The sequence below is a fragment of the Oryzias latipes genome, chromosome 17 (genome assembly GCF_053564925.1).
Source record: "Oryzias latipes strain Hd-rR chromosome 17, Olatipes_Hd-rR_3.1".
Taxonomy (NCBI): Eukaryota; Metazoa; Chordata; class Actinopteri; order Beloniformes; family Adrianichthyidae; genus Oryzias; species Oryzias latipes.
The window spans coordinates 8,393,550-8,406,802 of NC_136253.1; the positions used below are offsets into that span (position 1 = coordinate 8,393,550).

Below are 13,253 nucleotides of genomic sequence, written 5' to 3' on the forward strand. Positions count from 1 at the left end.
TGACCGAGGGTTCCTGGTGGGCCTGAGGGGTCAGGAGGCGTCGGCATGTTTGTTCTGTAGAACCGAGCCATGACATCATCATTCTGACACGGTGACCTCTACGGTTCGGAGGGAGAAACTGTAACTCGCCTGAAACAACACAGTCACTTCAAGAAAAACCGAATCCGTCCAAATTCTTCCATGACGGTTTATAAAACCCGGACGATCTTGTCCATCGGTTCTCACCTGCTGGATGTCTTGTCTTTGTCTTTGATCAGAAAATGCTGGATGAAGGCCTGGTGGCTCATGCTTCAGGAGACGCCATGCGCAGCTTTATCTATGGCTTCTACTTCTACAGGATTGTCGGTGAAAAGGATGGTGACTATGACGGAACACACCAAGCCCTTGTTCCTTCGTCTTCTGTGGACAGATTTCTGCATCTTTACTGACAGATCTTGATGCAGCTCTCTCCGCCACAGGCCTGACCACGCAGCTCCCGGCCGCCGCAGGAGGCGGCTGGTCCACCACGGTTCCGGAGGACTTCGCTCTGTTCCAGAGGAAATGGTTTGAGGTGGCCTTCGTGTTGGAGGAGCGGCGGCCTTCAGATCTGCCAGCTTTCCTCCTGCCCTGGCTTCCTAGTCGGCCGGCCTCCTATGCAAGTAGGCACAGCTCGTTCAGCCGCAGCTTTGGAGGACGCAGCCAGGCCGCCGCTCTGCTAGGTATACGCAGCCTGACCCCCCAGTCCACTCCACACAGCAGCCATGTCCTCCTCCTTCACCCAAGTTTCTCCAGATCGTGTCCCGTGTGATCGCCACATGTGACAAGTGCATGCAGTCTGGTAACTGTGGTACTGAGGTGTGTGGGGTGCATGCTGTGGTGTTGTCATGCTGTGGTGTAGCGTCCTCGCCTGCTTTTCAGCTCACCACACTGTAACAGAAGCCTCAGCCTTCACCTGTAACTCCACCTGCGTTCCAGCGCTAGCAGCCTTGAATGGGACACAATATAAGAATGAGGAAGTCCTTAAAGTCCCACTTTTGATCCCTTTTCAAAGCGTTCCCAGTCGTCTTTTCATCCTGATGTCGTTTTCTAGGACATAGTTTCAGGAGTTCATCAGAAATTACCTTTGAGCTGTTGGGGAAGAAAGCCCGTCCCCTTCCTGTTACCCATAACTGAGAGCACTCTGTTTACTCTCTCCCACTAGCTTACAGCCCCTCACCCCCCCCCCCCCCCCCCAGCTAACATTAGCGGTGCAAAAAAATTGCTATCGCTAACAGCAGAGAGTTTTAACAAAGGCATGATGGGAAATGAGGGCAGGCTTACTTCCGCACCAACTGTCCCGCCCACAACTCAGACGTGAATTTCTAACAGGCTCCTGCTGCTCTGCAGAAACTATGTCCTATGAAAGCGACACAGATTTTTGATTTTTGGCTAAAAGACGACTGGGGACGGATCAGAAGATGATCAGAGCTGGACTCTAAAGTTGGCTGAATGTACAAGTGTCTGAACTCAAAATGGTTCAGTCCTCTTTTTTTCTGTGTCTCCATTCAACAGCTGCTTGAGTCTTTGCCAGTCTCCCCCGCTGTGCCTGAAGGTCTCACTGCTGACAGATAACAGATAGTTAGATGGCAGAAAACTGATCTGAGCCGCTGTCTGATGTCATTTGCTGCTCTGAAGGTTCATCAGCATGCTGGGAAAGGCGTGTGTAACCAACGGGAAGCAGCTGAAGCTCCTCCAGATAGACATCTGACAGATTTGTGCACATTTAGGAGAAGCTGACGTCTCCAGCTGCAGCAGGATGACATACGCCGCTTTTGGCTTCTGTAGAACTGATATCGTCCAGTTTTCTGTCCAAAACACCGACATCAGTTTAAGAGTCGGGGGTGAGCTGCTCTAATGCACCCCGCCTGCTTTCCCGCTCTCTCTGCACTTCCTGCTGCTGGTTACCGGATCCGGTTTGTTCAGTCGGTATGAGGAAATGTCTGAGTCAGCTGATCAGTGCCCCCCCCCCCCCCCTGGAGGGCTCAGCAGTCCTGCTTTAGGATGGACACATGGAAGAGTCCCGGTCAACCCGTCACTCATTTGCTTCGGCCGTTTCCTGATGCCGACTGCCTGCTGTGAAACAGTCTAACGCAGACGTCTGTCCAAGCATCCACGCGGCGCTAAGCTCCTCCCATTTCCAGCGTTCATGCCGTCTCCTGTCTCTCTCCTCTTCCTCTGTTCCTCTTCCTCCAGCTGCCACCGTCCCAGAGCAGAAGACGGTCACGCTGGATGTGGACGTCAACAACCGCAGCGACCGCACCGAGTGGTGCAGCTGTTATTACCACGGCAACTTCTCCCTGAACGCCGCCTTTGAGATCAAGCTGCACTGGATGGCGGTGACGGCGGCCGTGCTCTTTGAGATGGTACCGGTGGCCCCCGCCCTCCTTCCGTCTTGACCTTAGAGACGTTTCATCAGATCCTGAGCAGAGAAGCTGCTGCTTTAACCCATTTTGGAGGCTGAGCAGCTTCTTTGTTCAGGATTTCTCCTCATCAGAAATGTTCTCGTTGTCTTTAATGACGTTTAGCTGGAAGAAGGCTCGTTCTCGACTGCGGGCTGCTTCCTTTCAGGTTCAGGGCTGGCACAGGAAAGCCGCCTCCTGCGGCTTCCTGCTGGTTCCTGTTCTGGAGGTCCCTTTCGCCCTGACGACCTACCTGTACGGCGACCCGCTGAGGGCGCACCTCTTCATCCCTCTGTGCATCCAGTGCCTGCTGAAGAACAGCAGCGACAGCCTGTTTGAAGGTGGGCGTGTCGTCTGTGGGTTCGGATCTTCACTGAACCTCTGCCTCATGCTGTTTCCATGGCAACCAACAGGTTTTGAGCCGGAGACGTACTGGGAGAGGATGCAGCTCTTTCAGGAGGCCATACTGTACAGGTTAAAGCTTCTTTTTATGTTTTGCTGGGCTCGTCTGCTGCAGGTTAGCTGGGAGGAGCTCTAGAGTCTCCGCCTTTTACTTCTGTTCCCACATCGTCAGCCGATAGGAAGCCTGAATTAACATTCAGGTGTGGCTGGTTAGGAACTTAAAATCGGAGTTACCTTATGAACGCCCGATGAAATAAATGCTGAATTTCCAACGAAAAGCAGGTCAGCAGCAGCAGGAAGTTCTCGTGTTTTTAGAACTTGAGAAATGAGTCGACAGTTTCCGGTTCGGTGTGCAGGACTCGACCTGAAGCCACTTTCAGGTCGGGGGGACTTCTCAGAAACTGTTTTCATTCTTTTATTTCCTCTCGTCAAGGTTTGGTTTTGTTCAAGACAAGTTTTCTGCGTCGGGCTTTAACTTTCCCTCGGAGAGCAAGCCTCAGTACATCCACGTCACAGGTTTGGGCGGCAGCAGAAACTCCCCGCCGGCTGCAGTTTGCAGGAAGGATGACGGCGCGACTCTTCTGTCCCTTTAGGCACCGTCTTTCTGCAGCTGCCCTACTCCAAAAGGAAGTACTCCAGCGGGCAGCAGCGCAGGCGCAGGAACTCCACCACCTCCAACAGCCAGGGGCCCTTTGGGGGGGAGGACAGGGTGGGCTTCTACTGGGCCTACAACACCATGCTGACCAAAGCCTGGAGGACGGGACTGCTGGGAGATGAGAGGCTGGCTGACCGCCTGCTCCGAGACTTCACCGACTTCTGCGCCAACAAGGACAACAGGCTGCAGAACCTGTGGGACAGCTGTCAGGAGAAAATGAACGCCAGCGCCCCCTAGCCGGGTCCTCTACATGTGGAGCGTGAGGAGCCCACATCCAGTTCTGCTGTGTGAAAGTCGTGAGAAATGGGTTTTATTGCTACTGTCGTTGGACTCTAACCGCTGTGAGAGTGTGCACTGCAGCAGGCAGAGCGCCGGCGATGTTCCTGTGAGGAACTCGCCTCACTGCTGCAAATGGTTGAACCCGCCCAGCCGAGCTGAAAGGCTCCAGCTAACCAGGACTACCAACCGACCATCACTGTGAGGAGCAGGCTGCCACTGCATTCAGTGTTCGGACTGCATTTCCCAGGTGTCGGTGTTATTAATGAAGATTAAAAGCCAGAATTTCTTTTCTTCCTGGAATTTTACAGCTTCTTCTCTGAAAGACAATCAGCTGATGATTCAATGGAGGGAAGTGAAGGTCCGATGGAAACATGACGGCTGATCCTGCAGAGCCTCACAGTCTCACGCTGTCATGACCACCTTCACACATTCAGAGGACGGTACATTCTGGATATCCGGAGTACCACGGTAACCATGGATCATATTCACAATAAAACTCATCAATAATCTGCTCTGTGGTCAAAGTTCAGACGTTCTGTCATAAAAACAGTCGACGAGGGCTCAGCAGAGAGAAGTAGGAGTCCAGACGGCCCCGCTAGTTAACTAGTTAGCTAGTTACCAGTGGTTCAGACGCTTCACCTCTGTCTCTGGAGACATCCCTCTTCATGATGAGGCTCTTTCCATGAGCAGCATCTCATCCCTTTCAGAGGAACAGGAACTTCCTGTTTGATCCAAAATGAGGTTTGTGTTCTCTAACACTCAGTGGAGCGGATCCACCCGGCTGCTCAGATCCAGAACCTCCTGCAGACTCACAAAGCTACAGAATGCAGAACACGTCCCTCGATTTCAGTGAGACTTCAAACTTTGGTTTATTTACCTCAGGCTATTGAAAGACTACGGAGCCCCTAAAGGGACATCGAAAGAAAAAATTAGTAACAGTTGCACACCTGTTACTAACTGGCTAACATGATTCCTATCTGGCCATTTGTGGTCGTTGGCGCACAGAGGCATTTCCCCAAGTTACCTGGAAATGGTATTACGGGAGCCGATTGAGTTTTACTTTGCTTTTGGACTCGTCTACAAAGAGATTGCAGCTTTGCTTTCTCACGCCACAACTATCTCATTTCTGAACGCCATCTTAAACGCGTTTATTTCGATGCAGGGCTTACAGTTTAGATCCGGTTACCACTTTTAATCAGGAAGAATTAAGGTCCTCCGGTAAACTCCATGGATATCGGTTGATGCATTCCAAGTGCGTTAAAAATGGACTGCAGGTAAGGACAGAACATGTCCGTCTGATTATACAAGAACTTGACCTTCTTGACTTGAAGTCAGAGGAGCCAGACGTCTGCGTCGCCCCAGTTACTTTGTATTTTTGTATTAATGGATGTTAGTAACGGGTGAGCACCAGTTAGTGTTTTCTTCTTCATGTCCCTTTAGGGGCTCTGTAAAAGACAGTCATCGTCTAAATAATAGTTTCGACTCAGAACCAAGTTGTTCTCTTTTACTTGGGTTACTGTTGGTGCATTCACTGTGGAGAAGACGGCTGTAGACCAACCCACGTGGTTTCCACAAACACTCTGAGCATCTTTGGGTTTTTTGAGATTGATCGTCTCCAAACTGGATTCAGAAGCAGAGTTTAGATCTGACCCAACCGTATGCAGTGGCGGCTACTGGTCTGTCAGAGGGGAAGCTCTGATCCTGCCCATGCAACTTCATCTTGCACATGCACTCACGTGTTCCTCGCTCTTTTCATGTCTTTTATATGCCCTGTCAAAGTTAGACAGATCTCCAAACCCCACACCCGTGAGATGGTTTCATCAAGAGGCATGGCCAGCAGTATTTATTTATCACAGCACTTCCATTCAGCCAGCTAACTTTGTCATACCAGGAGAGCTGGAAAGACCTGTTATTTTTCCCTATCTTTTGCACTAAATCAATCTTAGGTGTTGATCTGCCCTGCTGTTAAATTCAAAGTTTTGTCTCGTAAGGAACACTTTCAAATGGCTTCGCCAAAATCAGGTCGACAATATTAGCACCGTCTGCCATCGTGTGCAGTTTCACCCACGACGCTAGCCTAGCCTACTAACGTTATATGAATGAATGAATGATCTAAAAAGAAATATTAAACTCTGTAAAACTGAAACAAGGAATGTGGTGTATAATTGTGTGAAATGTATGATGAAAATCAAGCAATTTCGCCAAGCAAATATCAAAGAAATAGGTTGCAGCAGTTTTTTATTTCAACTGAGCTTGAGAAATCCGTGATGGGACTGAGCGCGAATAGCTTCAGTGATTCCTTATAGTACAGAATCACTGTCAGTCAAAAGGAGATGCAGTCTTTCAACAGACCCTCCAATCAGCCCCTCCAGTCCGGGCCAGCCCACTCCCCATTCACCCCCAGAGACGCTGAGCGTCCATGGGTGGGACATAATCGCAGCGTTTATCCAATGACCGTCTAGTTTTGAAGCGCTGAAAAAAAAAAAGTTCAAAGCAGCCCCATTGAAGTCAATGGACGCAGGGCTTCAATAGGGAAATGCACTGTGATGCTGTGGGAATGTATGAGAAGGAAATCCAGTCAGCCGACCTGCTATATGTAACTGAGTCTGAATGAACTCGTCTTTGAGATGAACGTTTTCTAACACATTTTTAGTCAATAAAATGTTAATACAATAGTACATATTTGACCATTAAGTTTGTGACATTATAAGGGAAGCCGAGCTTCCCTTGCAGTCTTAACCCTTGTGCTATCCTACGCACTTTAACATTGGGAGTTGGGTCATCTAGACCCACTAGACAGTGCTCTGAACCCTTTTTCTTCAATGATTTGTGATCTTCACTGGTGTCCATGGATTACATGAAATCTTTCCACCTTTATCCACCTTTGTCATGGTAGGGAGAACACGTCAATGCAAGGGTGGGGTCATCTAAGAAAGCACAAGGGTTACAGAAATCGCCACTGACAGTCTGGTTTGTTCTGAGGGTCTGTGAGCTGGAATCCATCTGTCTCTCATCAGCCTCAGAAAAACTGGATCCTCTGGTATGTTCTGGATCCGGTTCAAAAACAACATTTTATACCAGGAATTACGGGAGAAAAACCCTTTCAGATAAAAATCTACTTTCCACAAAACAGCTCAGGACATTTCTAGAAAATGTTGAACAAAGAGTCTGTATGAACATTCAAAATAATGATTAAAGTATTTAAATGGGATCACTGACACTATTGGGATGTGACTACAGGCCCCTCAGCAAGGCTTAGGTGGATGCCTTACATCTCATCAGTTTTGCTCTGACGTGCTGCACACACATCACTATAGTAATATTTCTAAGTTTTCGAAAAACATTTCAGCGGCGAGGCTTTTATTTTGAAGGTGTGTCTTTACCGTAAAGCCGGCCGTTAACAGGATCCGTGCGTGACATAAGCAGTGCGGGCGCGGCCACAGTGTCAGAGGACTGAGAGCTCCGGAACCGTCAGGAACCATGAAGCAGAATAGCTGGGCCCGGATCGCCGTCATCCTGCTGTGCGCGCTCCTGTTCGTGGGGGTTCTGGTCGTGAACGCGCTGGCTGGAGCGGGCAGAGGTGAGATGCGCCGCACGCGCCTCAAAACTTTTTGGGGATTCTTTTTTTTTATTTGTTACGCGCTCATATCCGCGTGCTGCTTACATAACATTGACACTTTAGAAACTTTAAGAAAAGTCATGAAAGAAGAACAGGGGGGGGGGGGGCGCTGCAGTTCGGTTCTGGTTCCGTCGGTGTCGGAACATTCCTGCAGGAGTGGGTGTGGCATCAGACCCAGTTCACTGTTTCCTGTTTAGGAGCGCAGACTCCGAATTTCCCTTAAGGCAGAGGAACCGGAGAGTCCGTTCAGGACCGTGACGCTTCTTCCCAGAAATGAAAGATCAGCTCCACTGCAGGTCCACGGAACCGAACCTGTTGGTCAGGATCTCATTGGTCAGGATCTCATTGATCAGGTTCTTGTTGGTCAGGATCTCGTTGATCAGGTTCATGTTGGTCAGCATCTCGTTGGTCAGGATCTTGTTGGTCAGGATCTCATTGGTCAGGATCTCATTGGTCGGGATCTTATTGGTCAGGATCTCTGATCAGGATCTCATTGATCAGGATCTCATTCTTTCTTCCAGGTCCATTCCACTACAGTACAGGAAATGTTTCTGCTCGATACGAGACGGACATCACTCCAGCTGGATGGACCTTCTCCATCTGGGGGGTCATCTATACGTGGTTGACTCTGATGGTCATTTATGTCACGTCATTAGCTTTCAGAGGGTCAGTAAACGCCACACAGAGGATTTGCTGCTGTAGCCTAAAGTTTCTGCTCGTCTGATGTTTCCGGTGTCTCTGAACAGGACCTGGGCTCAGTATCTGCTGCCCTTTGGCTTTCACTTCTCCTGGCTGTTCAACATGCTCCTGAACGTCACGTGGCTTCTCCTGTGGGACAGGGAGTATGTCTTCTGTTATTTTCTGGCACGAGAAAACGCACCTCACTCCACAGGAGCATGTAGGACCACAAACCTTCATCCGGGCAGAGCCACAACCGCACCAAAAGCTTGCAACGTATCCCATAATAGTTCTTGAACGAAAGCAACAGAGGTAGCGGAGCCGGCCCCTGAAATTCCCAGCTAAAGGATGAAGGACAAACGAAGCAGCAGAAAGAGGCTGCAGAACGTCTGTGTTTTGTTGTTTTTGCGTGACAGAAGCCTGTCCTCCATCCAAACCACAAACAAACACGTTAAGGAGGAGGATTAGCTCCCAGCAGGTCTTTAGTTCCTCTGACCGCGTGACGTCATCCAGCGCCATGGAAAACAGCTGCTGAAAAAACATACAAACCTGAAATAAAACTACCTTAAAAAATAAAAAAGGGAACTGTAGAAAAACATGTTCCACAAAAAACTCCATCAACCCGGCAGTGGATGCAGTTTAAAGAAGTCTGCTCCAGCAGCGAGATCCGTCTGCTTCTGTGCAGAAACGGTCACTTTGCAGTAAAACCTGCACGTTACATGAAGGGTTGAGTCCCACGCATTTGAATGCAACACAAAGTCGAGCAGTGAACAGCACAGACACAACAGCACAGTGCTGTCCAACCTCAACATGGCTCCACACCCCTGATCTGACCCTGGGTGAACTCCTGATTCCTGGCGAAGCTGACAGAACGATGAGTGTTTCCATGTTTTCTCCACAGAACATTCAGATCCAGTTTTGATGAGCTTTCCACACAGCAGCTGCTTCCCATAAACACTGGATGATGAGCTCACCACATTGGAACGGCCACTTGCTTGTGTTTATGGTAGACTGCAACATTTTATTTATGATTTTAAACAAATATTATTTAGAGACAACAGGCTGTTTCGTCTCAGTTTCAGGACGTAAACATTTGCTCATGACTGTTGGAGGAGAATAAAAATGTCCTCTTGGACGAAACCCACAGAATTGACCGAACTGTCTGCTGAACAGAGATGGAGCTAGTTACCCGCTGTTGTGATTAGCCTCGCTGATGATATCTGCATCTGCAGCAGCCAAGACTGAACTCTGGACTAGATTGGACCAGACTGGACTAGACTGAATTTTTGGACCAGATTGGACTAGACTGCACCAGACGGGATAAGATTGGACTACAATGAACCAGACCTGACTAGACTGGACCAGACTGCACCAAACTAGACCAGACTGGACCAAACTGGACTAGTCTGGACCAGACTGCACCAGACTGGACCAGATTGGACCAGACTGGACTATGCATGACCAGACTGAATTTTTGGACCAGATTGGACTAGACTGCACCAGACTGGATCAGATTTGGACCACATTGAACCAGACCTGACTAGACTGGACCAGACAGGACCAGACTAAAAAGACTGGACCAGACTTCACCAGACTGGACCAGACTGCACCGGACCAGACTGGACAAGACTATACCAGACTGGACAAGACTCCACCGGATCAGACTGGACAAGACTATACCAGACTGCAACAGACTTGCTCAGGCTCTCTGCTCTTTGTGCTGCAGGTTAATGCTAGTTGCCATGGTTGTGTTGCTGCTGATGGTCATCACCAACTTCAGCGCCTTGTTCTTCTGCTGCTCTGCCACAGACTATTATGGTTTGTGGCTGAAGAGATACCACGGAAAAGACCTGGCCTCTCTCATCCTGCTGGTAGGACTGCACGCCTACGGACCCTAGTCGGCTCTGATCCCTGCAGTGACCGTTCTGCTGGTTGTTTCCAGGTCCAGAATGGCTTGGCCGTCTACACAACATGGACTTCTGTTGCTTCTCTCATAAACTTTTCTCTGGTTCTTCACCTGTGGAATGTGAACAAGAGCACAGCAGCAACCGCATCTCTGTGCATCCTGTTTGCTGAGGTGGCGGGCTGGTAAGATCGACTGTTCTGAACCAGAACCGCCTTCATTAGATATTAGCAGACGAGGCTGTGAAGCATTTCTCTGCATCAGCAGACGTCTGACTATCCCTGGGTTTTATTTGGGAGGATAAAGTGTGGGACGTCCTCTGTGGTTCTGCTCAGGTTTATCCTGGAGAACTGGGTTCTGGACCGCTGGGTTCGTAACATCATCACAGTGTATCCAGTGGTGATCGTGGCTCTCGTTGGGAATGTCTATAAACACTTCAGCGTGGCGGATCCCACTCCGAATTCTGTGTTCATGGGTGAGTTTCCGCCGTTTTCCTCCAGTCCTGATGTCGCAGAGATTCCCCGAGGCTGGTTTATGAAGACCGAGCAGGAGGAGAACCTCCATCTGCTGCTGGACACCTTCACAGCATCATTTGGACTCTTGAGTGTCTCTCTAACTAAACATTTAGGCCGCATTTACACTGCATGGTTCAAGTGACCCAATTCCGATTTTTTCCTCTCATTTGGCACAGATCGGATATGACCGGTGAAAGTGTAAGCAGGACAAACGGGCATGGATTCCGTTTTTCTCAGATCGGATACAGGCCTCTCTCATATGTGGAAATAAATCGGAAACGAATCGGATACGTGCATTTGCGTGTGCCATGTAAGCAAACAAATCGGATATTCCCCAGTAAATGCGAGTCGTACGTCAGTGACATCAACTCAGGACACCACCAACTGAGATCACATGACTTATTAAGGTACTTTTGTGCGCTGATTTTGCTGTCAGCGTGTTACCTTTCAGCCTCAGGCTTCAGAACGTAGTTGGAAACCGCTGTTATGTCCGGTCCGGACCCAAACGGTAACTAATGAAGCGGGACACCGTTGCTATGGAACAGGCTAGAAGCCGTTTATTTCTTTGGGGGGCGTGTATGATGGGGACCGTGTGTGTGTGTGTGCGTGCGTGCGTGCGCGCGCGCGCGCGTGCTTGCGTGTGTAAGGAGAGAAGAGCGGGTGTGAGCGCAGAGCGGGGGACTGACGGAGAACCGTAAATTAAAAAGAAGGTGTCTCGCCCAAAAGTTTTGGAGTCTTTCTTAACCCACTCTGGAGGCTGAGGGTTCAGAACAGAAAAGTGGACCCCGAGGAAATCTCCTGTTCGTTTCTGACCACGGTCGTAAAAGAGAAGTCATCGCGCAGGAAAGGTTCAACACTTGAATCAAACTGTTAGTACAGCATGTCTGCAAACACTTCCTCATTCAGAACTCAGAGAAAGCCGAGCAGCCCTCCTTTTACTCCCCCATGCATCCCCTCAGGAGCGCCCAAGGCAACGCCTCCTTCTGTCGCCGCCTTGCCTCCATGACAACCGCAATCACAAAAGTCAGAAAGAGGTCCGCGGAGGGCGGAAATACTGCGACGTAGTCCTCAGAACGTCTACGTTTGATAGTTTCAGCATTGTATAGTGTAAATGCAAAAATCGGATACGGGTCACTTTTAAAAGACGATGTAAGCAGATAAAAATCGGATATAGTCAGAAAATCCGATATGGGCATCAAGACCTGCAGTGTAAATGCGGCCTTAGACACAGGACCTATAGTTTCTGACATCATCCACACAGAACCAAGCCAGAAGTAAATAATTCTGTCCTAAACATATTTTTGAGTAGTATTTTTTCCAAACATTGATGTTAAAATATTCAGGCAGAAGTGGGTGGAGCTTATTGACTGTAGTTTACTCCACCCACCTTAAAGCACTCAGAAACTGAGCCAGACAAAGGGAAGGAAAGACGCCTGTCAATCAAAGAAATGCAGGCCAAATATGCGTAAATGTGAGTTCTGGTGTAATAAATAGACCCTCCCCCCAGAAAAATAAAATTCAGAAACTTTAGGAAGGAGGTCTGAGGTCTGAGGTCCAGCAGAGAGAGAACCGGACCTGCAGAGAGGCTGAAGGAACTCCAGCTCTGTCAGGATAGCTGACCACACGGTCTCCGAGCACCTTTGCGTGTTCAGAACGTTTTTATCTGAGGACCGCTCTCTTTAAACAGATCCGCTTCTTGTCTCATCAGTGGTTCTGCTGGTTCTGGCCTGCATCCTCTTCATCTCTCGGATTTTCACGGTCATCTGGAGGAACAAGTGGCGCCCGCTGTACTCGCCAGGTTCTGCTCGGCTGATGGTGTCCCCGCTCGACGGCAGTCGGGACAAGGCCCTTTCCTGAGGGGACGACCTGCTACGTCATCGCAGGACTTCCGTCCCGACCGGAAGGTGGAACCCCTTATGAAATGAGACTCTGTTTGGGTGGAGAGAAGAAACCAGAGGAGGAGCTCTGACGGTCCTTTAATCACAGCCTCCAGCTTTCTGCGCTCTTAATCTGCAGCATTTATGGCTTCCTCATGTAAAACAACCTATTAACCTATTCAGCCTTATGTATGATTTTTATTCTTTTGTACTTAAACACCACAACAGTCTAGAATGAAATGTCAAAAAAAAACATTTCGTCTCTTTCATTCGATGCTGCTGAAGGAAACAAACGTTACACTCTTTCTGTTCAATAAATGTTGCTTGTCTTTTATTTTGTGGTCATTCGTGTTGTGGTCATTCGTTTTGGGGTCATTCCTGTTGTGGTCATTCCTGTTGTGGTCATTCGTGTTGTGGTCATTCCTGTTGGGGTCATTCGTGTTGTGGTCATTCGTGTTGGGGTCATTCGTGTTGTGGTCATTCGTGTGGTCATTCGTGTTGGGGTCATTCGTGTTGGGGTCACTCGTGTTGTTGTCACTCGTGTTTTTGTCACTCGTGTTGGGGTCATTCGTGTTGGGGTCATTCGTGTGGTCATTCGTGTTGTCATTCGTGTTGTGGTCATTCGTGTTGTCATTCGTGTGGTTATTTGTTTTGGGGTCATTCGTGTGGTCATTCGTGTTGTCACTCGTGTTGTTCTCACTCGTTATGTTGTCACTAGTGTTGGGGTCATTCGTGTGGTCATTCGTGTTGGGGTCATTCGTGTGGTCATTCGTGTTGTCACTCGTGTTGGGGTCATTCGTGTTGTGGTCATTCATGTTGTCACTCGTGTTGGGGTCATTCGTGTTGTGGTCATTCGTTTTGGGGTCATTCCTGTTGTGGTCATTCCTGTTGTGGTCATTCGTGTTGTG

The 13,253-nt window shown here is 49.1% G+C and overlaps 2 protein-coding genes across 15 annotated transcripts in view; both read left to right on the plus strand.

Annotated features, from left to right (window-relative positions):
* Nucleotides 1-4,264, plus strand: part of depdc5 (DEP domain containing 5, GATOR1 subcomplex subunit) — a 28,629-nt gene extending 24,365 nt beyond the window's left edge. For 13 of the 14 annotated variants that reach the window (XM_023964804.2, XM_023964809.2, XM_023964811.2 and 10 more), the window contains 7 exons: nucleotides 258-357; nucleotides 459-698; nucleotides 2,212-2,381; nucleotides 2,587-2,758; nucleotides 2,831-2,891; nucleotides 3,253-3,335; nucleotides 3,413-4,264. In XM_023964804.2, the coding sequence (XP_023820572.1) occupies nucleotides 258-357; nucleotides 459-698; nucleotides 2,212-2,381; nucleotides 2,587-2,758; nucleotides 2,831-2,891; nucleotides 3,253-3,335; nucleotides 3,413-3,711 (1,125 nt within the window). In that variant the 3' untranslated portion in view covers nucleotides 3,712-4,264. The remainder of the gene's footprint in view (nucleotides 1-257; nucleotides 358-458; nucleotides 699-2,211; nucleotides 2,382-2,586; nucleotides 2,759-2,830; nucleotides 2,892-3,252; nucleotides 3,336-3,412) is intronic. The other variant, XM_023964810.2, reaches the window with a different exon arrangement.
* Nucleotides 4,025-12,679, plus strand: LOC101170005 (uncharacterized). The gene is made up of 7 exons (XM_004085540.5): nucleotides 4,025-7,333; nucleotides 7,894-8,038; nucleotides 8,119-8,214; nucleotides 9,777-9,921; nucleotides 9,993-10,138; nucleotides 10,289-10,428; nucleotides 12,177-12,679. Exons 1-7 carry the CDS (start codon nucleotides 7,234-7,236, stop codon nucleotides 12,323-12,325), a joined length of 921 nt encoding a protein of 306 aa, XP_004085588.3. The 5' UTR covers nucleotides 4,025-7,233; the 3' UTR covers nucleotides 12,326-12,679.
* Nucleotides 12,680-13,253: the final 574 nt, after the last annotated feature.

Bases quoted from the DNA above. Each gene is read 5' to 3' on its own strand.
- LOC101170005 (XM_004085540.5), top strand. From the start codon at position 7,234: ATGAAGCAGAATAGCTGGGCCCGGATCGCCGTCATCCTGCTGTGCGCG. The intron at 10,139-10,288 runs GTAAGATCGACT...GGTTCTGCTCAG, and splicing joins TTTGCTGAGGTGGCGGGCTG to GTTTATCCTGGAGAACTGGG. The intron at 10,429-12,176 runs GTGAGTTTCCGC...TTGTCTCATCAG, and splicing joins TCCGAATTCTGTGTTCATGG to TGGTTCTGCTGGTTCTGGCC.